This window comes from Phocoena phocoena, chromosome 11, assembly GCF_963924675.1.
Source record: "Phocoena phocoena chromosome 11, mPhoPho1.1, whole genome shotgun sequence".
Classification (NCBI taxonomy): domain Eukaryota; kingdom Metazoa; phylum Chordata; class Mammalia; order Artiodactyla; family Phocoenidae; genus Phocoena; species Phocoena phocoena.
In genome coordinates, this window is record NC_089229.1 from 90,370,564 (window position 1) to 90,397,624 (window position 27,061).

Sequence of the window (27,061 nt, forward strand, 5' to 3'; positions counted from 1 at the left end):
TGTCTTCGACACGTGGAGCATGAAATCTACAAAGATGCTGGCCAACCTCACTGCTGTCCTCAGGAAGTATGGCAAGAAAGTAACTCAAGCATAATAAGTTGTGCAGAATGAATGAATTACTCAACACCCGGAGGATTTAAGGATACTCTATCCCCAGATAACTTTGGTTGCCCAGAAAAATTCACGAAAATGCTCGCTCTTTCCAAATTCGGATCACAGGCTGAGCACAAGACTCATACATTGTAGGATATGTGTGCTTTCATAAAAGAAATGTTTACATATTGAAGTACGGGAAGCCATTCTGGGTTATACATGAGTTAACTTGAATTTTATGCTAACCAGAACGGCCTGTTTGTGGTCTATCAAACATACATTATACACTTGCTTTAATTATTAAAGAAAAGGGCGCATTGGCCGGAAGTAAAGAGTGTCCGTGTTGAGAATAAAGATAAATGCCCCTCTTCCTGGGATGCCAATGCTGGTCCTCCTTCCGTGATCAGAATCCCTTCCCAGGTGCCAAAGCCATACTGGCTTTCTGTGTGTGTGCTGATCTGGGTTTTCTTTGAAATCTTGAAGGAATGTATCCCTAACTTGTTTAATATTCTTTGTTCTGACAAGATAGAAAACTGTGCTGAAAATCATGCTTCTCCAGAGCAGTTCTTGACAGTTATCTGAGAGGCTGTCTTCAAGGCTATAGTCCTCAGTTTGGTTCAAATAAATATTCCTATTGTAGATTGTTTACTGGTTATTTTCATTGACAGGATATATACATATATACGCATACATACATATATATACCTATATATATAACTATATTAGAATATATATATTCTAAAATGTATCTGAAAATGTATCGAGCTAAAATATGCAAGGTGGTTCAAAAATAAGAAGGCTTTAAATTGTGATTAGTCTCTCCGTAGCTGCAGGGCAGAGGTCTTGTATCAGATGGGTGATTCCTGTCAGCTGAATAGCAAGGCACAAGTAATGGGAACAAACAGGTTTTTGGTGGTTTTTAGTCTCCAGTTCTTACTCAGTTCATGCCAAGTTTCAAGTACTGGAAAGTGACAAATTTTGCGTTATGGTCATTTTCCTCCTTTCCTATTAAATGAGAAAATCCTGCTGGTTACATCTTACTTAACCATTTCAACATTTCTCATACTCTGATTTCCTCACTTGTGTAATTTTATCTGGTTGTACTCTGAAAATTTCCACATATCAACATGGAGGGAATAAAGAAATATATAAGTAAAAAATGAAAAAAATAGAAAAAGGTATTCATCGGCACAGCCCAATGTTCTTTGGTAATTTAAACTTCATTGCAGGAACTTAAAATTTAGATTCTACTTGTTTATGGCCAAAAGGGGGCGCTCTGGGATCAGATGCTTGCAACTACTGTATAAAAACCAGAAACGTCTACTATTCAGCGTTTTATTCCTATGTTTCAAGCCCTTCACATGGTTGTCACTGAAAAGTTATTATTTAAGACCAAGGACAAGGACATAGTATTGATCACACAGTGATCGATGTCACTTCTCCCAGTCAAGGGAACAGACCTTATTTTTGCTTTGAAACTTTTTTCTCCCAGATGCAAAACGTAGGGAAAGATTTACTCTGTATTTGTATAGCAGTTTATACCGGCTTTCTGGGTAAAATATCCAAGAAAGAAAGGAGAGTTCAAATGGAATTGAGATTGTCAAACATTTTCTCTGACGGCTAAGTCTGTTGATGTTTTCTAAGTGATTTATTATTTTTGAAAACATTCATTCATTCACTGATTTATTAATTCCATGAAGACTTATTAAGTGGCTAAGGGTTAGGATTACAAGGATTATTAAAACAGGATACTTGAGTCCATGACAGTACATGGGGGGCGGGGGAGATGGGAAAGCAGACACGAAATGAGAGAATTATAACCATGTATGGTGCACTGTGATATACGTGAAACTAGAGCAGGAGAGGAAAGGGAGAAAGGTCTTTTGAGACTAGGGAAGGCTTGATAAAGGAGCTAACGTTTGAGCTGAAATTCTGAGTAGGAGTGTGCTTAAGGAAAAGGAGGAGACGGGCATTTCAAAGAGGTGGAACAGCCTGGAGCAGTTTGTTAACAGTTACACTGGGATTTGCCTAAATTCTCAACGTAGCAAACGCCATTGTTGACTAGTAGTGGTTAAGAAGTGATTTGCTTCTTGTAAATATCAATAAATGGCGAGTTAATGAGTGCTTGGGTTGCACTGATAATGAACAAGCCTTGTTTCCATTGCCTATGTTACGGTCATCAAGCATTTTCTGTAAAGGGCAGATAATAAATATTTTAGATTTTGGGGATCATACAGTCTCTGTGGCAGCTATTCAAGCTTGATGTAGCACAGAAAGAGTCATAGGAAATCAGTAAACAAATCTGTGGCTATGTTTCAATAAAATGTTATTTATGGGCATTGAAATTGGAATTTTATAATGTCCATATAATATTTCATGTGAAATATTATTCTTCTTTCAATTTTTTCCAACTTTTACAAAGGTAAAATTCATTCTTAGCTCATGGACTTCACGAAGCAGGGTCTTTCGTTCATCCTCTGATCTACACTGTGAGAAAATGTTGTTTCTAAGCAGAGAAGCACATTTTATTGAGGACTTTAGTAAAGTTTGTCCTCAACAGAGACCATGTTTAGGTGGAGAATACTAGTAATACTTAGCCTGCCTGTCAGCAGAGATGTAGCAGTCCTTACAGGAAAAAATAGACTTTTCTGACATTCTAACAATCAGAATTCAATAGCATTTCAAAAGAGCTAGGAAACCATGATTACTAAGGTCCAGAAGTACCTTAGAAATAATAAAAACCAAACTACAACAAAGTAAGGGACAAAGCCAAACAAAGTGAAATAAAACCCAAACCACTACATCTAAAACTAAATTTTAATTTATAATGCAGGTGCTTGTATATTCTAAATATACCCATACATGGTTAATATAAGTATGACAACACTTCTCTCCTCAGTCATGCCTGGTGAGCAGTGGGTCACCGTGTCTTCTATGACCCTGGCTGAAATCTGAGATGGAACAGTGTAGCCTTCTGATTCCATCTCCTCGGGCTCTCCAGGATAAGTATTTAATCCACACGATTCTCGAGGAGTTGGGAAACAAGCACATCACACTCGGGATTTTCCTCTTGGAGGAAGCCATGTTGCCAAGTCTGAGGTGCCCATGGTCTCCCATGAAGGGGGATTGGTCTCCTGACCCTGGGGCTTCCCTCAGCATGGGAACAGCTCCTGAACCCACACTCTGTGACTTACATAGTTGATCCGGAAGTGTCTACAGGCCCAGGCATCCTGCCCTTCCTCTGAGATCATCTCCACTGTGATGTCTCCATAAGCTATGGGTTCTTCCGTGAATGGCCAGTAATGGTCACATTTCACCTGAGGGGACAATAGCACAACCTTTTCAAACAAACAGGCTAGGGAGGAAATAGTCTGTACTCATTTAGGGAAAGCGAATGACTTGCCTCTGAAGAATTGTATAGGATTATTGTGAGGATGAAAAATGAAGGAAGTGGAATGGTTTCCAGTAGACAGTAAGCATTTAATCCCTGGCAGTGGCTGGAACAGGCTTCGCTGCTAAGCGGGGCTGACCCCACTAGGCACTTACCCGCCTTTTCTCGTTACACTGAGTGAGCATGACAATAATCTGAGACTTCTGTTGTAGGACCATCTTCCAAAAGTCATTTCTGGTTTCAGGCAGAGGCCCCTGTGTGGCAACATACTCCTGGGGTGAGTTGTATCCCTGGAAGGTAAGGGACAAAGTTGTCACCTAAGGAGCTACAGTCAACACCAGATGCTGTTTCACACAAATGAGAAAAAACTGAAAATTTACTGGGGCTAAAATGGCAAGGGATCATGCACGTATGAAATGTTTTCTCCTTTTTTCATCAAGGAGGCAGTCATAGTAGCTGACTGTATAAATCCATATGATTTGATACATTCTGGGGGGGAAGCCTAGAAATCACACCCACACGTTTTTACAATAACAACCACTGTCTTTACAGATACATTTTAAAAGCACAGGTGCTGAGGTGGAGCCCTTTGAGTTCGGTTGCTGGCACTGACATTTAAGCACAAGAAAGATGATCTTTAGTATAATGGTCTACTTTCAATTTCACTCATCTTTTTCAGAGAAATTTGTATATTACTAGTCTCTGGGCTTCTTTTTTTCCCTATTCTTTTTTTTTTTGCGGTACGCGGGCCTCTCACTGTTGTGGTCTCTCCCGTTGCGGAGCACAGGCTGCGGACGTGCAGGCTCAGCGGCCATGGCTCACGGGCCCAGCCGCTCCGCGGCATGTGGGATCTTCCCGGACCGGGGCGCGAACCCGTGTCCCCTGCATCGGCAGGCGGACTCTCAACCACTGTGCCACCAGGGAAGCACTTTTTCCCTATTCTGTATTCTAAAATGGAATAATGGAAACTGTTCTTTAGAGTTTGAGTGCTTAGTGGAGAACGGCTCTCTATTGAACTGTTTGACACATCCCTGAAGCCCTAATAGTCTTCCTCTGGCTGGGTTAGAATTTGGATGCCTGATTTTTTAAATTTTTAATTTTGATTACTTACAGGAATGTAGTTGGCATTGATGTAGTCTGCACCTTCCTCTTCATTCATGGAGATTAATCTCACTCGGCTAAAGTCATCTGCAAAGTATAAGGAGAAAAATATTAAAAGTCAGAGTGGAAGGGTGCAGCCACTATGAAGAACAGTATGGAGGTTCCTTAACGACTAAAAATAGAGTTACCATATGGTCCTGCCATCCCACTCCTGGGCATATATCCAGAAAAATGAAAACTCTAATTCAAAAAGATACATGCACCCCATGTTCATGGCAGCACTATTTACAATAGCCAAGACATGGAAGCAACCTAAGTGTCCATCAACATATGAATGGATAAAGAAGGTGTGGTATATGTACACAGTGGAATATCACTCAGCCATAAAAAAGAATGAAATAATGCTATTTGTAGTAACATGGATGGACCCAGAGATTATTTTACTAAGTGAAGTAAGTCAGACAAAGACAAATATCATGTGATATCACTTATAGGTAGAATCTAAAAAAAAAAAAGATACAAATGAACTTGTTTACAAAACAGAAACAGACTCACAAAAAGAAAACAAACTTATGGTTACCAAAGGGGAAATGGGTGGGGAGGGAAAAATTAGGAGTTCGGGATTAACAGATATAAAACAAAACAAATGAACCAGAAAAAAAAAAATCAGAGTGGAAGGAAGACTTGTCAAGACAATTCTGTACCCAATATCTGTACTCAGTACCAAGTCAAATCGGTCAGTGATATGCTAGGTAGATAAAATTTATTTTAGCTTAATATTTTAGCCTATCTCAATCTTAGCTTCTGGTTTAAACAAATATATAAATATCTCCCCACCAATATTTCCTCCCCTCAGCCCTCCTGTCCTTGAAAGAGTGGTCTCCAGGTTTTTTGGGGATTGTGGAGAATATGTACAGGAACTAAAATATTTGGTAGGTTGCGTGGAAGGCCATAGAATGTAGCCTAAACACAGGATTTCCATTTCACTCAGGGACATCCAGAGAATTCACTACTTTTGGGAAGCCTCGAGAAGAGAAGATGGAGTTGATGGTCTTTTTGTAAACGGACTTCACATGAAAAAAGTAAATACTGAAATGTGTACAGAAGTAAGGTGTTGTAATGATAATACTACTTAATTTTGTCAAGAACCTTTTTAAAGGAGGGAGTTCTTTTTCTAGAGCTTTGCACTTTTCCCTTCTTTCCCAGCTCCCCCTAGAGTGTAGCAGAGAGGAAAGTTAAATCTATATTGGAAGGTATTTTAATTGTCCTGTAAGTACTTTATACTACTTTTTCTTTGTTGCTTTTTAAAAAAAATTTATTGGACTCTAGTTGATTTACAGTGTTGTGTTAGTTTCTGCTGTACAGCAAAGTGAACCAGTTATACATATACATATATTCACTCTTTTTCTTTTAGATTCTTTTCCCATAGAGGCCATTACAGAGTACTGAGTAGAGTTCCCTGTGCTATACCATAGGTCCCTATTAGTTATTTATTTTATATATAGTAGCGTGTATATGTCAGTCTCAATCTCCCAATTTATCCCTCCCCCCCTTATCCCTTGGTAACCACAAGTTTGTTTTCTACATCTGTGACTCTATTTCTGTTTTGTAAATAAGTTCATTTGTACCCTTTTAGATTCCACATGTAAGCGATATCATATGATATTTGTCTTTCTGTGTCTGACTTACTTCACTCAGTATGACAGGCTCTAGGTCCATTCATGTTGCTGCAAATGGCATTATTTTGTTCTTTGAATGTTACTTTTATTACAAAATGCTAAGGAATGGCAGAATTTGCCAGAAGTAAGAAGAGAGGTGTTTTCACACCTTGCCTCCCTTTCCATTTGCTTCCTTCCATTGTCAATGAACTGACTGAAAATAGATTATGAGCACAGATTATCTTGTCCCTAATTTGGCGAATACTTTTTGATCTCCGAAAAGCCAAATGGTCAGTCTTTTCTGTTCAGATACAATTGATTTAAAAGCATAATTATTAAATTTTCCTACATATGACAGGATCTAATGACATCAAACACCAGTGTGATCAATGCAATCACAGAGATGGCTCTGAAGATACAGACCGTTACTGGGTCTGGCCAGAGGTCCCTGAAACTGATTACTCTTCAGTAACAGCCCTTCAGCCCTGGGAAGACATGAGTAGGATCAGCATTATTGACAATCTTACATGGTAGGATGTTTGTGTAGCGATTTTTACATCGGTTCAGTGGAAGGTCTGCAGCAAAGTGTGGAATATCCAGTCCAATCAGCTTCAACTCCTGTGAAAGACAGAGAATGATTCGAGATTCCCATACATGGTATGGATTGCATTACTGTTCACATCGGTTTATTGCTCATACTGGATTATTCTTCACTTCCTGCCTCTAATAGAATGATCACAATCATCACACCCCCTTTGCTTTACGATGTCACTGTGGCTCCCTTTTTGGGCAGAGTGTACTTCTCCATCCTACTGTTGCCACCTTGCTTTTGGCCAGTGAAGTTGGGTAGAACTCGCATCCAATCAGAAGCTTTAAATGTGTTTGCTCAGCTTGGTTTGTTCTCTTGTGCTTCTGCCATCTGCTTGCAAAGAACATGCCCAGGAAAGCTAGTGGTCCCAGGATGAGAAGACACATGGAACAGACTCTGACCCACAGCCTGAAGTAGAATGATCTCCTCTGTCCCACAGAGCCACAAATGAGAAAAATAAGTGTTGTAGGTCACTGAGGTTTTGAGGTCGTTTCTTATATAGCATTATTGCAGTAATAGCTGACTGATGTAATACATAAAGACCTTGGATAGCTAAGTGATCACTTGGAGAAGGTAAGAATTATATGCATTACACTCAGGGGTATGGAAAATTTGAAAACAGAAGTAGGTTTCCGATTTTTGGAGGTACAGGGTAACTGAAACTTACGCAGTTTGCATAAATATTTCCTATTCTATGAGGAATTGTAGGTATTTCTCCTGAAGGTGATGAGCTTTTGAGAAGGTAGAGAAGGAGAGAGTGAGGAACAAGAAGTAGGGCATATTCTCCACGTTACAAGATACAGGATTGACAGTCACTAAAATCTGGTAATAAAACCCCAAAATAAGGATGACGCAGTAGTGGGTAGGCAAACCCTTCCATGAAAATAGGAACATCCAAGTATCTGTTTGTGTGTATCATTACTCTTATAAATTCTATTATCAGAAGGTGCACTGATAAAGCAATTTTTATATAAACAGACAGCAAACATACTTCAGAAAATCTATGTTACTGGAAAAGGGGGTTTCTAAGCTTCCATGACATGTGTCTGATAGGAAACAGGGGTTGGAGTCAAGCCACCTTTCTCCGGGGGTATCAGTTATTCTGTGGTCTACATAAATGGTGCTCCCTGGACTTGTGCAGCATGACCAATGCAGCAAATCCCATACAAATCCGAGGGCGACATTAGTAAACAGTCTGTCTAACCATCTAGGAATGGGGTTACATACATAGTATGCATTTTTCTATGAGACTATTAAGTGAACAAGTAGAGACACCACTTGCTGGAAATTTAATTTACATGTACGGGATGCTATTCTTCATGATTCCTCCCAATTATTACCTTAAAGAATCGTAAGCTGGAGGAATACTTCTCCGGGGGAAGAATTTTGGAGAGTCTTTGAAAGAGTTTTGAAGGGAGTTGGAAACATTTGATGATGTTTTGAGAGATTGAGCAGGGAATTTTTTTGGTGTGTGTGCGTTCAGTGTCTTGATTCAAGTACCCATGCGAAGCAAATGTTATAGATACCCAGTTCTTGGGATGTCTGCTACGTCCACAGAGAAGTTCTTTGGTAGCTTAGTGTGCGTGTTTAATGGCATTGGAATGCAAGCTGCAGTCAACATGGATGAACTGATCTAATTGTCCAGATTTCTCTCTATCACTGTTGGCTTTCCAAGCTCGCAAAATTGCGAGCTCTTGGCCCAAGTCGAAGTCAATCTTAAGACCAACTATCCTGACTTTGGTCTTCAGTTTACAAATTTAGAAGTTTTTTTTCATCTCGGGCAAAACCCTTGCTTGCCAAATGCCCTTAAACAGAAGCTTGTCATTTTTCCTTTATAACTGTTTTTTCCATTTTAAAGGGTTGTCAAAGACTGATTATATTATTCTTATAAGAAACAAAATTTATTTTTAGCAAACTTCAACCAAATCAGTGTTATTTTTAGGTTAGCTCCTCTTGGCAGCTATAAGCGTACTTAAATGATGTTTCCATTGCTTAAAATATTTTGGAAATCTACCTCCTTTGGGGAGTGTCTTTATAGATAGTTTGTCAAAATATCTGGCTTATTTTGGTGGACCGCTTATAAACTGCAGGGTCTTGAAAAAGTATTCCAACTCTCGTTAACATCAGTTTAATTATCTGTAAGATAAGGCTCATAATTTTTCCATACCTCACTGGTATATAGTGACTATCAAATGGAGTGATTAAACTCAATAAATATTAATGCAGCACTATTGATCATGATTGTGAAATGCTTCCATTATGATTCTTTGATTCTGGCTCCATAATTTCTCCCTCCTTTGCCATTTGTGCTAACTGAACAACTCTCCCCCAATAAAGCCCCACTTTGAGGACAGACTGATAAGCCACAGGAAAAGTCCTCCGGTACCAAAAGAAACTGTGGAAACAGATTGAGGCTGAGAGCTGGAGCACATATGGAAGCTGACTAACTGATAGAACTTTAATTGTGTGTTGCCTCCCTGCTGTAAATGCCCTAAGTTGATAAGAGTGATTTAATTGGCTGAATACTGTAAATGTAAATTGCCAAAGTTACATTGCAGCAAAGCAGGAATGGCATGTATACCCAAAATGCCTTGCAATCTTTTGTAATTCAGCCTGTCACCAAGTGGAAAATCAAATACTAAGTTTCCAGCCCAGTAGCTTTGCAGTTATTTTTTTTCCAACCACATGGAAACTCCAGAGGCTTCAATCTTCATGAAGGCAAAGTATGAGGTGATGGCCTGAAACCAACATAAGTCATTTTTGAATTTTCTTTCACCGGTTTTGTTTCTAATATAATTTATCATTGTGGGGGTTTTTTCTAGGTTACATAGTCATCCATAGTGTTGAATGATAATCCCTCCAAAGATATGTCCATGTCGGAACCCCCAGAACCTGTGAATGTGATCTTATTAGGAAAAAAGAGTCTTTGCAGGTGTAATTAAGAATCATAAGATAAGATCATCCTGTATTATCTGGGTGGCCTCTAAATCTAATGATAAGTGTCCTTATAAAAGAGAGAAGAGGAGAAGCCATATGACGATGAAAGCATTGATTAGAGCTATACAGCTATAAGCCAAAGATGCCCAGGGTCACTGGAAGAGACAAAGAAGGATTCTCCCCTAGAGCCTTCAAAGGGGGAGCATGGCCTTGCTAACGCTTTAATTTTAGACATCTGGCCTCTAGAATTGTGAGAGAGTACAATTCTGTTGTTTTAAGTCACCAAGATTATGGTAATTTGTTGTGGCAGCCCCCTAGGAAACCGATACAGTCACTGAAGCCAATGGCAGTGTGTGCTGTTTTGGCTGTGTTTGAAGCATACGGTCTTGAAAAGCGGGGCACAAACACATGCATTGTATGCCTGGGTTGCCATAACAAAATACCTTAGGCTGGGTGGGTGAAACAAATTTATTCCTCATAGTTCTGGAAGCTAGGACATCCAAGAATCAGGTGCTGGCAAGGTAGGTTTCACTATGAGGTTTCTCTTGGTTTGTAGATGGCCACTGTCTTACTGTGTGCTCAGTTGATCTCTTCTTTGTGTGTACATGGTGGGGGGAGAAGAGAAAGCAACGTCTCTAGTGTCTCTTCTTATGAGGGCACTAATTTCATCATGAGGGCCCTATCCTCATGACCTCATCTAACCCTAACCACTTCCCAAAGACCCCATCTCCAAATATACCATCACACTGGGGCTTGGACTTCAACATATGAATTTGGGAAGGTGGGGGATACCTTCGTTCCATAAGATGTACCACATCTTCTTGGAAGAGCACAAGCTGTATTCTGGCTTTAGAGTCTGTAACAATGTCAACAGGTGATAAGCGTTTGTTGTTTTCTTTCAGATGAGGTTGGACATTAGAATCAAATGAGATAGATGACTAGACTACAGGACAAGTCAGGAGAAACAATGTGACCTGTGTTGTTGACATAAGAGGTTCCATCTATGGCCAGTGAAAGGTCCAATGGGATTGGGCAATGACTGGTTACTTTTCAGGTAAACGCAAAGGGAGAAGAAAGGATTTAGAGCAAGGTATTTAGTGATGTTCTGTATTAGTTCCCTAGGGCTGTCATGACAAAGTGCCACAAACTGGGTGGCTTAACACAGGGGTCCCCAACCCCTGGGCCACGGACCGGTACCAGACCATGGCCTGCTAGGAACCGGGCCACACAGCAGGAAGTGAGCGGCGGGCCAGCGAGTGAGCAAAGCTTCATCTGCCACTCCCTGTCGCTCGCATTACTGCCTGAACCATCCCCACCCCCACCCCCACCCCCAAGCCATGGAAAAATTGCCTTCCACGAAACCGGTCCCTGGTGCCAAAAAGGTTGGGGACTGCTGGCTTAACAGGAATTTATCGTCTTATAATAATGAAGGCTTGAAATCCGAAATCAAGGTGTCAGCAGGGACATATGCCCTCTGTAACCTGCAGGGGCACACCTCTTCCTAGCTTCTGATGGTTTGTTGGCAATCCTTGGTTTTCCTTCACTTGCAGGTGCATGACTCCAATCTCTGCCTTTGTCATCATATGGGATTCTCTCTCTTTGTCTCTGTGTCTTCACATGGCTATCTTTTCATAAGACCCTAGACACATTGGATTAAGAGCCCACCCTACTCCAGGATGACCTCATCTTAATTACATCTGCAATGCCTCTATTTCCAAATAAGTTCACATTCTGGAGAACTACGCAATTAGGGCTCCAACACCTATAACAGGTACTCTGAAGGAAGAATGGGAGACTTGGACACCTGATGTAATACTGGGTAAGAAGGATGTCAACCTCAGGACAGTCTAGCAATAGCTAGTAGGGCCCTGGGCTCTAGGATGGGATTTAGAGGTAACGTTCCAATCACTAGACAAATTACTAGTACAGGCACTTGGAAACAGAGACCAAAACCTAGGCAATGAGGAATGAGAGCAGAGGAAACTCAGGTCTGGGAAAAAAGTAAGACCCCTTCTGTAAGAACTGTTGGAGAGGGTGTGAGATGACTTATTTCAGCAATGCTGCACGTAGGTCTCCAGGGAACTGTACTGAAACACAAATAAAAACAGCTACAGTGACTTCCCTAGTGGTGCAGTGTTAAGAATCTGCCTGCCAATGCAGGGGACACAGGTTCGATCCCTGGTCTGAGAAGATCCCACATGCCGTGGAGCAGCTAAGCCCGTGAGCCACAACTCCTGAGCCCACGTGCCACAGCTACTGAAGCCCTCATGCCTAGAACCCATGTTCCACTACAAGAGAAGGCACTGCAATGAGGAGCCCACGCACTGCAGCGAAGAGTAGCCCCCACTCCCCGCAACTAGGGAAAGCCCGTGCACAGCAATGAAGACCTAACTCAGCCAAAAAAATAATAAATAAATAGTTAAGGTTTAAAAAAAAAAAAAAGAACAGCTACAAATGGGAGCTACTACCAGAAATCAAAGATCATCTCCTATGAACTATGTGGCAAGCGATATAGTTTTGTTCTAACCTATGCAGCCACATCTCCAAACAAAGGTAGTGAGGGCTTTCCTAGCATCCTGATCAAACACAAAGTACAGAAATTAATGGCAAAATGAACAATACATGCTACGTCTTATGGGATCTCAGATTCCAAGCTCTAAATTCTGGCTCTTTGAAACGTTCTCAACATGAGACAATAGAAATGAGAAATTGAATCTAATCCCCGGGTCCCAAACCTCCTTAAGAAAAGATGTATATTTTCATCAGAAGGATAATCAATCTTTCCAACAGATCTGAAATCAGATACAGAGCGAAAAAGGAATTTATTCAGTGAATGCAAATTAGCAACTCGTGTAGCTTCATGTATGACTGGTACTGGTAATACATGTAAATCCAGACAGTTTCAATTTGCATGATGTTTATAAATGATATAACGTCTCAATATGAGTGTGATCTTTCCATGTCAGTGTCAACATGAATACAGGTATTAAGCATTAATAGAAACAGAGCAAATAACTGTCCGATACTGAATTTAGCTAGCCCAATTGATTCAGCCATCTCTATACCCTCTTGGGGTCCCATTAGAGCAAGAAACATTTTTTTTTCTTAAGCCTCCATTAATTATCAAGTTCAGGAAAATTTGAGGGCTGCCACGTGAAAGGTTGGACATTCACCCTGAAGTCAGGTATGAAAGCACAATGGGTCTTTGAAAATAGATGGGGTTACTCTGACACTGAACCTGAGGATGTGCGGTTGGGTGGAGTTGGAGGTTGGCAATTCCTAGGAGGCTGTCAAATGAAAAAGGAAGTGAGTCAGACCACTAGGTCACTGCTTAAGCAAATGTTAGTCCAAAACCTACAGTCTGAGCCTGTGATTTAAAACAGACTTCTGGAGAGTAATTTCTATTTTCTCACCAGAGCAGAGATACAACATCAGGACTTGCCACCAAATAAATTACATATTTGACCAATGATGTTCTAAGAACAAAGGGATATGAAAAAATATCCTTAAAATAAACAAAAATTACTAAACATGTCTTCAGGTCATGGCGTGATGGCTGATTTTATGAGTCAACTTGGCTACTCATAGCACCAAGTTGCTTGGTCAAACATCAGTCTAGATGTTGGATGAAGGTATTTTTTTAGCTGTAATTAACATTTAAACCAGTAGACTCGAGAAAGCAGATTACCTTCCATAATGTGAGTGGACCTCATCACTCAGTTGAAGGCCTTAAAAGATTGAGGTCTCCTGAGGAGGAAGGAATTCTACCTCCAGATTGCCTTTGGACTTGAGTGGCAACATCAGCTCGTCCCTGGGTACCCTATAGATTTCATACTTGCCAGCTGCCACAGCTGTGTGAGCCAATTCCTTCAAATAAATCTCTCCACCTATCTATCTATCTATCAGCTTCTATCTTCTATTGTATTATCATATATACGATCTTCATATTATAAAATATAATTATATAATAATCATATAATATAATTATATAATAATATAATTAACATATATTATATATGTGTATATATATGTATAAATATAAATATATATGTATATGTCTCCTATCGGTTCTGTTTCTCTAGAGAACCCTGACTAATATGTAAGAATTATAAAGCTTCGATGTAACCTTGTCCCCAGTTTAGTCCAGTGTCTCTCCATGGAATACCACTGGCTTGGGACAATTCTTTATTGTGTGAGACTGTCCCACTCGTTGCAGAACACTTAACATTGCTGTCCCTTTCCCCATTAAATACTACTCCCAAGCCATTAGGATGACCACACACCCCCAAACTCCCCCTAGGGCACTGCCTGGTACAGGTCCAGCTGAGAACCACTCTGTGTTCAACTTACCCATTCTAGAGATGAAGAAACTGAGGTGACGAGAAACTGATTTTTTCCTATATTAATTAGTGGGAAAGCAGTAGTGAGGATCCAGGATTTTGGACTCTCAGTTTGGTACATTCCTATCTGCGTTATAAATCCTATGAAATAAGCTTGAATGTGTTCATTTATACCTTGAATATATAGAAGCCCTCAGCATATTGTAAACTGAATATTTAGTCATAAAATTGACCATTCAACTTTTCACATTTTTGAAGCAGCTGAAGCTCAGATCTAATCACTTATTGCGTGGTCCTCTCTTTGGGTATAATGCTCTTGGTTTCTGGTTTATCCACATGGTACCAATAAGAACTGTCCTTTTCTTCCGTAATTCTGCCCTCCCAGGCTGCAGACAGTGTGAGTAGACATCATTAGCCATGCCAGCCAATCAGAATCCTCCCCTGTTATTTTTTAAACTACGAACAAGAAAGACAGTCAATGATTCCCTTTGGCAACCATAGGTGTGATACTCCGAGGCTGATTGCGGTCGCATTTTCCACTATGAGAAAGAGGTTGGTTTGCAGCCAAAGAAAGTGAGGCCAAGACAAAGAGAGAAGTAGAAATGAGAAATAAAAAGAGGGAGTCTTTTCAGGTGTGTGGCCCCTGATTCCAGCCATTCCTGAGACTGAGCTGCTTCCCTGCTCTCCTACTGGTTTAGCTATTCAACCTTTCCTTTGATTATATGAGATACCTTAGTTATCCTTTGAACAAATTCCCTTCTTCTTTGGTCTAAACTAGTTTGAATTGTATTTCTGTCATTCACAACTGAAAAAAATATTTTCTTTTTACCAGAAAATGATTCACTGAACTTCCTTTTATAATGATGCAATTCAGAAGCACAGTAATAGTTACACTGGGGTTTGATGACATGAATTGGGGGTACTCCTAATCCTTCCAGGAAAGGCAGTGACCCTGGCTGTTCCACCAAGGTCATATCATCTGGTAGGAATTAAGAGACTGTGGCTGGGCTTCCCTGGTAGCGCAGTGTTTGAGAGTCCGCCTGCCGATGCAGGGGACACAGGTTCGTGCCCCGGTTCGGGAAGATCCCAGGTGCCGTGGAGCGGCTGGGCCCGTGAGCCTGCGTGTCCGGAGACTGTGCTCCGCAACGGGAGAGGCCACAGCAGTGAGAGGCCCGCGTACCGCAAAAAAAAAAAAAAAAAAGGTAAAAAATAGAAAGTGTAACTACAATATAATTTTTATCAGAATTATCTAGATATTTATTCTCTTCTGAGTTTGGGCTTATGTTTTCTTATAAAAAGCATCCTCCTTTCGTTGGTATACTCTTCTGAAATGCCATCCTCACCATAGATCTCCATTTCAAATTGAGTTTCTGTTCTTCGAGGTATAGCATTTGGTGTAGCATTTATAATTTCTCATGCACCTGCGTACAATGGATGACTGAGCCAGGCTTTATGTGGCATTTCTCATGACACAGGTGACAGTTTGGGGGCTTTGTATTTGCTAATGTATAAGATTCTTCTCATCCTTAAATTCCCTGTTAGAATGAATATCCATACCAGGATTCCTGCTGATTCTTGCAGAACAAAGCTGTCTTTGGCTGATGTGAGGAAAGAAGAAATGAATATGGATAATGAGAGAGCAGCTACATTCTACCACCTGGTGTCTCACAGGAAAAGCAGCTAAGGGGCTTTAAAAAAAAATGACATAATTTAGAAAAGTCACTTTATCTTTCCCTTCTCCCTGGTCTCCCTGAGCCTCGCTGGAAGGCTGAAGAATGGGAGGCTATCCAGACTATGTTCTGAGCTGTGAAATGTGTGGGAAGAAAACCTGAGGACCAGTTGTATCCCTCACACGACTGAGATCCTAGACCCTTTTCCATCTACTCTGACACGTTCTTGGAATCAAAGAAATATGTGTGCTTCAGAAAAAGATGTTGCCAATTTTGTTCTTCTTTTACACAAAGCATGTGTAACTCTCTTTCTCCAATTTCTCCAAGAAAAGAAAACAAAACCTCACAAAGACATGCGCAGTAGAATGCCAAGAGTCCTACAGCAAAAGAGACATCAGGCTCTTATATGCTCAGGAGACAAAGGGGTCCAATTCATCCACCACCCACCCTTACTGTGTCCTAAGTGGCATGAGAAACACACTAAAAATCCCCTGAAAGAGAAATTGTTCCGGATCTCAATCCTCAGCTTGCTTTCTCCCTGCACTTTCCATCCCCATGGTTTTCAATGTTACCATTGAAAACTTCTGTTACCATGTTTGTTCACCCCAGCACCCGCAGTACCTGCATCTCTTCTCTTCTTTCTTTCATTCGTGCCACCCAAACCCTGACCTCCTAACTAAGGGTTGACATCCTGGCTCTGAACCAGCACATTAGGTACCCCCAAGCCCAGTTACCATCCTGTCCATTATGAACCACACCACCAGCACTGCCTAGTGAGCAGGGGGATGACACTGGTACAAAGCTGCCAACTCCCGTGCCCACAGAGGGTAGGAAAAACTGTATTCACTCACCTCAAATTGAAGAGAAAATTTATAATCAGAGTCTTTGGCCATATCCTTGATGTAGGCGTCAAAGTCATCCAGTTGCACCGGGCTTTGTCAAATACAAAGAAAGGTATGTTTTAAAAATCCTGTTGATAGGTGTCATATAGCGTTTAACACCATACTTCTCAAACATGAACAATTTTCTTGCAATTTTCTTCTTACTTCTCAGAGGTTAGCACTCTTTTTTTTTTTTTGGTTAAAGTTACCAGTCACTAATATTTTATAATTAAAAAGAGAGCCCTATATATTAAACTTCCTTGAGGATAGGAGAAACCTCTAGATTTTTAATTGGCTTTTACTTTAGCAGTAAAACATTACATATACACACACTCATACACTCACAGGTATATGTGTTGTTTCTAGAAAACCCCAGTTTATGGGAAGAAACAAAGGATTAGTCTGAAGACCTGTTCGAATTACAGTTTTACTTTATTTACCTAACTCTTCTGAGATTTAACATGCTCATCTATGAAAAATCAGAGTGATACCTACATCACAAAGTTGACACACAGTATGTTACAGGTTACAGAAACGTGGAAGTTTAAACAGCTTTACAAGTGTAAGGAATTGTGCTGCATTGTCTTCCCAGAGCAAAGGCAGTGTCCTGGCAGGAAACATTTCTCCAGGGAGCTCTCAGAGCGCTCTCGCTCTCTCTCTCTCTCTCTCTCTCTCTCTCTCTCTCAGAGTTGTGTTCAGAGCCTTGCATAGCAAAATGGTTCAGGACAATCAAGTAACACATCTGAGTTTATGTTTCTGCATCAGTAGCAGAAGTGCTCACCTTCTTCCTTGTTTTTTGGGTTTTTTTTTGGAATAAGAATTGGGTTTTATTTCCTGTGGTTTTCTCTAGCTGCCAACCTGTTCCCTGAGCTTCTTCAGGATGCCACACTGTCACCTAACCCAAGCCTTTCCACCTTGACAGGGTGCACAGAGTTGACCTTTCCCTTTGTCTTTCTGCAAATTACTCAGCTTATATCATCTATCTGTGGTCTTATGCCCTATTAGCAAATACAAAGTATATGATAGATATTTGTTCAAAGTTGTCGATTAGCTAATCTGATAGATTAATTTATGTTAAGATTTTAGTTGATTTTTAAGGGTATTATACCTCCCAGATAATACATTCAAATTTTAATGGTTTTACTTCATAATGATAACATGAATGCCTTGTACCCTTAAGACACCCTAAATATTCTTATGCGTCATCTTGCTGAGTTGATGGTTAAGGTAGACACGGACGACACTAGCCCCACACTCCAGATGGAACTCCACAGAGAGCCCAGGCTGAGAGAGTCAAATGAGTAGTTCAAGATCTCAGGGCTACTAAGCTGGAGAACCCTGGGTAGAAGCAGGGAGAAGGACTCCTGGTTTAAAGCTTTTTCATTCAACTTTGCCACCCTTCCAAAAGAAACAGCTAAACGGGGGCGGGGTGGGGTGATCCTTCCCTGCTGTCTTGGCAGTGCGTTGACCTTAAAGTTGGACTTGATGATGCTGGTTCTCATCTCATTAAGAGGAAAATGGGGTTAGAAAAAGCAAAAGCAGGATGGAGAGGGGAAAGAGAGTCAGAGGAAGGACCCAGGAAGTAGAAGAATGAACATCAGGGAGAGGAGGAGAATGGTAAGGAGAAGAGAAAGAAAACTGGGAAGGAGCAGAGATCTATCAGTGGGACAAAGGTTTAGAGGGAGAGGAGGTGAGGAAAGGAGGGGCGAGGTAAGGGCTTACTGTGGTAAGGGGGGAGGGTAAGGGGGGAGGGGCAAGGAGAGCCAAGAAGCACGGTGGTGGCAGTGGGGGGGCATTTGGAGTGAAAGAGAAAAGGTAAAGAGAAAGTAAATGGAAAGATGGGAGGAGTCCCTCAAAAATGGCTTGTAGAAGCTTATCCACTGCTTGATACCCAGATCCACTGCCATTTCTCCATCGTGGGTCTACTTTACAGACAAAGTTTAGCATTCTCTACTTTTATCAATAACAATACGCTAGAAACTGGAAAAAAAAAAAAAGAGGTCTGTAGAGAAGGAGGGAGGATGAGAAGGAAAATCAGAAGAGGGAAGGCGGAAGCTGGTTTGACTCGAGGTTTCGGCTTGTGGGCAGGTTCCACCATGTCTACGCTCCATTCAAACTTTGGTCCACATCCTGCTTCTCCTCTCTGCTTGGGTCTTGGGCCCCCTTTTGGTCCCAAGACCCTGTCCTCTAACTGCTCTAGTCTATGCCTCTGTACTTCACTTAGCAACCCAACTAATAATTTTGGGCAAGAAAGTCTTTCCATTTCTGTCAAATCATTCCTTTGGGCTGACAGCACCGCTCCTCTGTTTTGGCTGGTCTCGTCTCTCCTGCATCACTTGATATATGCCAATAGAATCCGTACTGATTTGAAATAGATTTAGGAAAAAATTATTCTGTCATCTATATGTGCCAAAATATTATATGTCACTCAAAGCTGAAGAGAAATATTTTGCATCAATTTTTCTCTTGTGTTATGTATTCCATTAGCACAGATACCATAGATTTGGCTGGGACCCCTAACTGCCTCCTTAATGAATTCGCCAATATTCTATCCCAGGCAAGTATCAAGAATGAACTCTATTTATAGGAATGGTCCACTCTTTATATGAAGAGTTTTTAACTGAAGGCCTGGAGGCGATACTCTAATTAGGCTTTTGAAATCAACTGACTGTTCATTTTCACCCATCAGAATTATAACTCTTATGACTTAACAGTTCAGTAGATAAGTGAAACCACAGGTTAGCTAAAGTAATTATCCTTTTCTGTTTATTATAAAGATTTCCTGAGACAGCATTTATCCAAGTATTTGTTACAACATCCAACAGAGTAACAGCCTTTCCCTGCAATAGGCACGAAATTTGAAGATACAAAATGTCAAAGGTTTTTGTACTACTTTGATGTAGCTAAATATTAGATTCCTTATAGATTTAGAATAGTAGACTTCCTTCTGTAAGACTTATAATTCCTAACAACCCATTCCTTTTCAGATTTCACGTGGTGAGAATTTTCCTTATTCCTGACATGGTTTCCGTTGGTACACTTTCTTGGTGGTCACTGCCATCCATATGTGTAAACACACCTACGCATAATAGCTTAGCTATTTTAATATGCATTTGCCTCTTTCTTAAGCATCCCTTCTATTTAAAGACAGCAAACTTTTCAGTTTGGAAAGTGAAGATCATTATAAAGAATATTTTTAAATGAAATAGTAAGAAAAACTTACTTAGTCAGTTTCCTCTTTTTTAAACCATTTTTACTCCTGTGAATTAAGAAAAGAGAGGCAAATTTATCTGGGCAAAAGAACTGATTAACAAAATGATTAAACTTGAAGAACTTTAAATAATTACATCAGGCACTGCCATTTTATTTAATTTTTATTAAACATACCTCATGTTTGTTTAATTACTTCCCCTTAAATGAGAAGATAATGATAAAAATCCAGATTCATGTTTTAAAACTCTGTTAGATTTCTGGGCCATACCTACACTTTATGTTCTAGATTTGCCAAAAAACTGAATCCTAGAAATATAATTTCTTGCTCCTGGTGATTAAGTTGCTGAAGTGCTTTGTAAATATATAGAAGTATTTCCTGTCTAAATACTCCAGATTCTACAGGCAAAAGGAAAGAATCGGGGAATAAAGATGAGAACTGGTGGAGGGAGGATGGACATAATGGTTTTTAAATTAAGGAACAAAATAACCTTTTCGGACATTTTCATCGGGAATGTGAATTTGTGCTATCAGTGTTGTCACGTGTCATGTATTCTATTACGGCGTTGTTCTTATTCAGTTTTGAACTAGTTTTTCAGCTATCTGAGGAACTATACCTATTACCTGCTTGCTCGGAATTCATTGCTAGTCTGCAAGCTCAGACACATGTAATACTAACGTATGTTTCAGTTTATTACATTTTTAGGGTTTTTATTAAAAGGGGAACTATTTTCTACCAACACATAAGATAACTGACCTAAGTTAGCTAATGCTAAGATAGTATCTGCTGAAGGGCTTCATTATTGTGTTTAGATTGTCTTATATAAATGATATTGATACATGATTGAGTGTGACAATTTTTATAAGTAATTTTCAAAGGTCTTGAAATATTGATGGAAGCACCCAGACTTTCAGAACATAAACAATTGATAGTAAATAGCCACGTGTGATCTGAGTACTTTTATGTGCCAAAATATTTATTTATATTGAAAATTAGGAATGCTTGGGTACCTGCATTTCTGGAAAGCCTTCAGCGGAACGAAGCACTACTTCCTTTGGGCTTTCATAGCACTTGGTTCATGAGTACTTCTTACGTGGTCTGACCATCAGCTGTATATGTGCTCCTTGCTAGACTGTCCTTTGTCCCCCAGAGCTGAGCACAGTTAATGGAACACTAGCAGGTGGCCAACAAATGCTTATTTAATTGAATTGAAACAACACATCTTTGTTATGTCATTCTCACAATTTTTTCTAATGATGCAATTAAGGATTTGATATTAGACTTGGGCTCCTGAGGGATCCCACTGGGGAAATGGCACTGGTGGGTGGAGAGGAAGTAATGCAGCAAAGGAAATATCCATAAAGGCAAGTGGTGTTTCTGGTTTTCCTTTTCTAGTTTCAGATAGTTTTTATTTCTTCTCAATTCTGAGTGAAGACAGTACATTTTAATAGTTCTTGTCCTATTTTTTCTCCCTCATCCTCTCTTGGTTTTCCATAGCTGGAATTTAGAGGTAATAGACATTCTAGTTTTACTTCACCTCTCCCTCATCCCCCATTAAAGACCACTGTCATGGTATACCTCTTGAATAATTCTTTTACTCTGCTCTTGTGATGCTAATTTAGTTAACGTTAGGAATCCTATATTTACTTCACATAATAGGAGCCCATTACTTTAGTGCTTGATGAAAACATAATGTTAGCATAATAAGGAACAGTTCTGATAATGTCAGGAGGCTGCCAACATATTTTGTGATTCAGAGTGAAATTAAAAAAAGAAAAACACAAAACCTTTCCAAATCCAAACAGACTCTAAGGGAAACTGGGAAGAAACAAATATATGTGGTAGGGTGACACTGAATAAATTCAGTGCTGAAATATTAAGTCACTACTATTCCACAGCTGTGTGGAAACCTGATTCATGGAAGAGAGGCAGTATTTTTTTCTTTCAGTCTCATTCACTGATTGAATGAACCTTAAATATAATATGAAATTCTACCACATGTTTTGTATGACCTCTTGTTTAAAGTGTATGTCTTCATGATTTGTGTACAACTTTCATTGTTCTGATTAGATTTTGCTGAATTCCTGAAGATTCCAAAGGGTTCTTGTATCTTAAGGCTGTGGTACAAGACAGGACTGAATTATGAGACTCCACAGCAACACTGATAGAATTTTCCTGCATTTTCAATTGCCGTGCTGATCCTAAGACTCAAATCAAGGGATAATTCACTTTTAAACATGTAAGTTCAGGTGTTGCTAGCAATTTTCACTTTAGCACTTTATGGAAAGAGCTCGTGTGTGTGCATGCCACAGTGACCATTTTGGGCGATGTTGAAGACAGCATCTTATCATTGTGAAAGATTTTCTGAATAACTGATAAATAACACGCATCCAACATACAGTATATATGCATACAGGATGATGTGCTTCTTTTACCTTTCCTCTTTCCCTTATACTAGATTAGGTTCAAAACCCTAATGACGTCAAGAAGTTAAGATTCATTCTTTATAAGTTCTTCATGGTTATGACCATCTTGGAAAGCCCGCCAGAATGAAATTCATTCCAAAGAGGAATACGAGGCAATGGCAGAGACGTGGGGTTCACGGTGGTTAAAAACAAACAGAAACTAAAACCAAAAACCGTAAAGTCAAAAACTTTAAATGACCACAAATTCCTAAGCATTACTTACTCTTTCATGAGCTAAACAAAAATCATCCCCACATCTTAAAAAAGGTCTTTAGAGTTATGTCGTTCTCTGAATTAACATACAACAACAAGCGTAAAGCTGAGCAGTTTAAACTAAATATTGCGTCATGCTTAAAATGCCAACTGCTGAGGATTTAAACAGGCAGATGAATGTGAATAGGGCATGAGGTGACCATGATAGCAAAAAAAGAGAGTAACAACACTGAATCCAGATAGAGCTGGTCCAATTGAGATGGTTTTCTTTGAACAGGAAATACAATCTGAGATCAATAAAGTCAGAAATCCTGGCAGAATACAATCTTGGGACTAAGCCAATGGGGCACGTAGGCTCTACACCGGTTCTGCCACCACCTGGGAAAAGGTTTGAGCAACCTATGAGGTAGAGAGTCTCTGGATTTCCACACATCCATCAGAGGCATCAGGTGGATTTTAGACAATCAACAGGAACATATCTTTCCAAGAAGTTGACAGTTTAGAGACAGAGCCGGGCAGTGTTAAGAAAAGAGTGTGGCCCTGTTTCTTGGGGTGGTTGTTAACGGGTGGGTGAAATATGAAGACAAACACATCTAGAGGAGGATTTTAAAAGACTGTATAGAAATGAAAACAGGGGAGAATACCCACGACTTATTAGATGTAGAGAAAAGTAGCAAAGAGTAGGGAATTCGGGTGAATTTGTGAGAGTACTGAGCTGGACTTGAAGGATCAGGGACCATGAATTTTACCTCTTTTATTTCTGGCAGAGCGCAAGTCTAGGGCTGAAAACAGTTTATGTTCGGTATCCTTTCATTGGTTAATATGTGTGTAGTTTACGAAAAGTGTAGAAAGCCTGGGGCTCTATGTTTCGCCTTCTCTTCTCACCTGGAGAAAACCATTTTCAGCCTCAGGACCATTCTTCTAAAAACTACTGTAGGGTTTTTTTTCCCCCCTAACTTAGGTCTCATGTTATTTGATCAGTACTATAAATAGCAGACCTTGAAGGAGTTGCTAGAATTCCAAAATATGTGTTCATCAGGGGGACCTATTAAGAAAGGCATACAAACAAGCCTAGGCCTGCCTGACATAAGCTTAAAACAAACTATGGAAAATGAGAAAGTCAGAGAATTAAGTAGGGAAAGGAATATAACATTACACGCGTCTTTCTTTTGTTTTAATTGAAATCTGTAGAGGGTACGCTAACAGTATTGGCTACAAGTATTCTAATGATAGGTGGAATACTTGAGGATGATCAGTAGATGTTAAGTTCAAAGTAAATGTACATTTTGAAAGTCAAGATGGAATTTATGTGTACCGTGTGATGGTAAGTACTTAAAATATTGGTTGACCATGGGGAAGTCCTATACTGGAGACTTGTTATTAAGAATCAACTCAGAATAATGGTGAAGGGGTCCTCATCATCCAGTACATTCTTCTGAAGTTACTGCTTATCCATCAGTGTCTACCATATTTCAGAAGTTTTTCACCTAGCTCTCTTTTAAAGAAAATACAGATTGCGGTATTAACAATCTCCGCTGTGAGAAAGTTCTTTTTTTATTCTTTTCCCACTGCAACTCAAACTCTAACTTTGCCCACTGTATTTATTCTGTCTCGGAGAAGCCAAAGAATGTTTGATCAATTGTCTTTTTGAATAGCTAACTCTCTGGATTGCTTTAAATCTTGAACTCCGCCCCCAACCCTCCATGAACTTTTTTTTCCCCAGTCCATGAACTACTTTTATTGCTTTTATCTGAGTCCTTCTTAAGTTGTCCAGGTTTCTGGATCTGTCTGTACATAATTTAGTACCTAAACATCACGGACTAACATTAAGGATAATGATTTTTTTTTTCCTCTGGGAAACTGCTACCTTTTTACTTATGGCTCAGAAAAAGAAACAGCCCTTCTAGATACTTTAGTCTCAGAATTGAAAATTATTATTATTGTATATTATAAAAACTGTAAAGGATAATCTTTGAGATTTGATTATTAAAATGATATAAAAGTCAAGAAAATTTATAGGAGGCTGCTTTTTAGAGAGGAAAGAATAGATTTCAGAGACACTTGGGTTTAGAACCTGAATTTTCTATATAGTCATATGATGTTAAGATAGTCTCCTTATACCTCTACTTCCACATCTGTAAAATGGTGCTGATAATAATCTCTGCAGAGATCATCTTCTTAAATGAGAAGATTATACTAAGAGGCTTGCACACAGTCAGTTGTTTAATATTCGCTGAGTGAGCATTATTATAAAAACACGAAGGCCCCAAATACATAGTATTCTGGGTTTCTCTACCTGATTGCGTTTTTTCTTCTTGGAAATAGGGAGCTTAATCAATGGAAATGGTGAGAAAAATGAAAGGCATCATTTATACAGATGAGAGGCCATGGACTGACTCAATAAAGAAACAAATAACTTAGCAATAAATGGAAGAAAAGCTTGCCAAGAACATCACAAGAAAAACATTCAGTTGGGAAAACATTATAGTTAGCATCTTGGTACCATTAGCTGCTTTAAATCATTTCAATACATAATTAATAATTTTACATGCTTCAAACACATAAAATCATTAAAAAGGATTTTCCCTTTGGTTTACTTCCTGAAAGCTAACTTTTAAAGACTTTGTAAACAGTAAAAAAAAAAAAAAAAAATCACTTACCAAGGATTAATATAAAATGCCAAAAGATAATCAGTCCAAAGACATGAGGGTAGCAGGGTTAAGAAAGCAAATATACTCCTACGCCTGTGAGCATTAATAGATAACAGATGTAAAGATGAAAAAGTGGCAAGAGTTAGTAATACAAACTGTGAACAGTAAATTACCTACTGGGATCAATTAAAATGACAAGCACATTAATTACAATTAAATACTCCATTCTCTGACATTTAAACGTGAGGACCTAAGTGCTATAATATTGCCAAAATCAGTTTTATTCACATCTTATTGTAATCAGACATATTTCTTTCAACTTGGTTTGTGTCAATTAGTCTGCTATTAGGTGATGACGTTTCGCATTCAGTTAAATTCGGCTCTGAAATGCCTCATCCGTTATCTCGAGTCTTATTCTTGGGTATTACCCTTGCGATGCTTAAGCCTATTTTAAGAAACCTAACTTTGATAGCTAACAGCAGCTTGTGTATGGAGTACAAATGGTTAGTTTGTGTATACTGATTTTGGTAAACAAGCTTTCAGGACACATTCTTATAAAACTGCACTGTTAGGTGTGACCTTCTATATTATTTTAAGTATAAATTAATATATCACTTCCAAAAAATAATCCTTAAAACAGAGGTACGGTATGACAACCATGTATCATTCATTTAAAACAAGCAGCTCATCAGCTGTCTAGTTTCTAATTTTCTTTTTTTTTTTTGCGGTACGCCAGCCTCTCACTGTTGTGGCCTCTCCCGTTGCGGAGCTCAGGCTCCGGACGAGCAGGCTCAGCGGCCATGGCTCACGGGCCCAGCCGCTCCGCGGCATGTGGGATCTTCCCGGACTGGGGCACGAACCCGTGTCCCCTGCATCGGCAGGCGAACTCTCAACCACTGCGCCACCAGGGAAGCCCCTAGTTTCTAATCTTATACTCAGTTGAGTGGGAGCAAAATTACTTAGCTTCACATTAACACTAAGGCAGACTGTTAATTTAAAATGCCTGGTTTGAATCAAATTTCAGATATTTAGACCACTTTTAAAATAGAACATCTATTAATGCAGATTTTAAAATAGGCTATGGTTGTATCTATAGTTATTCTGAGAATTAGGGGAAAAATGATGTCACCTTGTCACTTTAGTTATTACAAATATCCCCTGAGATATGTCTTCTCAGTTAACGAGAAAATGCCAGTGTTGGCAAAACTGTCTTTGCCCAGAGCTGCAAGAGAATTTTCTTAATTTTATAGAAATGTCCTGAAATGAATTCTCTTTTGCCTCAGTTCTCCCATAACTGTTCTCTCATAAATTCCGTAAATTGTGACCAGTTGTGTAGTTAGTCAATACGTAGCTCTCCTGAGTCACAGGTATAATGGGATCAATTCCTAGATGGGCCCCTCATCACTGCTCTATGACTGGGCCTTTTTTAAGGGTAGGCCAGGCAAGAAACAAACAGCAGTGAGTCAGTCTCTTAATCTTGGAAAAGGTGTTAATTACATTTGAACAAACCTAGAAATGTTTTCTAACTTTTTACCAGCAAGAGTTTATGGGTTTCTCTTGACAGTTGAATTAATCAGATTTGAATAGCAAAATTCCATTCTGGTAGAACTTTTAGACTAGTACAACATATTTTCTGGTTAAAGAGAATCCTATTTCACCTAGATTTTTCACCTAGGGTGGATCTCAACTAGTGTCCCACTTAGGGAAGTAGAATTTACAGTTTAAATAAGGCCATCCCTCCCTCATTAATTCCGCGGCTAAAATTTCCTGTCTCTACATATTTATTTCTGTCAGAGTAACCATTTTGGGGGAGTTAGGAAAACAGAAAAAGAAAATCACTTACTGAGGAGTAACATGAAAT

At 39.5% G+C, this 27,061-nt stretch overlaps 1 protein-coding gene across 2 annotated transcripts in view; it reads right to left on the reverse strand.

The window, feature by feature from the left end:
- PTPRO (protein tyrosine phosphatase receptor type O) overlaps positions 1–27,061 on the reverse strand; it is a 48,140-nt gene that overhangs the window by 11,577 nt on the left and 9,502 nt on the right. The window contains exons 5-11 of one of the 2 annotated variants that reach the window (XM_065887933.1): positions 25,210–25,293; positions 19,884–19,919; positions 16,631–16,712; positions 6,771–6,861; positions 4,596–4,672; positions 3,640–3,774; positions 3,288–3,410 (exon numbers count right to left, since the gene is read on the reverse strand). In XM_065887933.1, coding sequence (XP_065744005.1) covers positions 3,288–3,410; positions 3,640–3,774; positions 4,596–4,672; positions 6,771–6,861; positions 16,631–16,712; positions 19,884–19,919; positions 25,210–25,293 — 628 coding nt within the window. The remainder of the gene's footprint in view (positions 1–3,287; positions 3,411–3,639; positions 3,775–4,595; positions 4,673–6,770; positions 6,862–16,630; positions 16,713–19,883; positions 19,920–25,209; positions 25,294–27,061) is intronic. The other variant, XM_065887934.1, reaches the window with a different exon arrangement.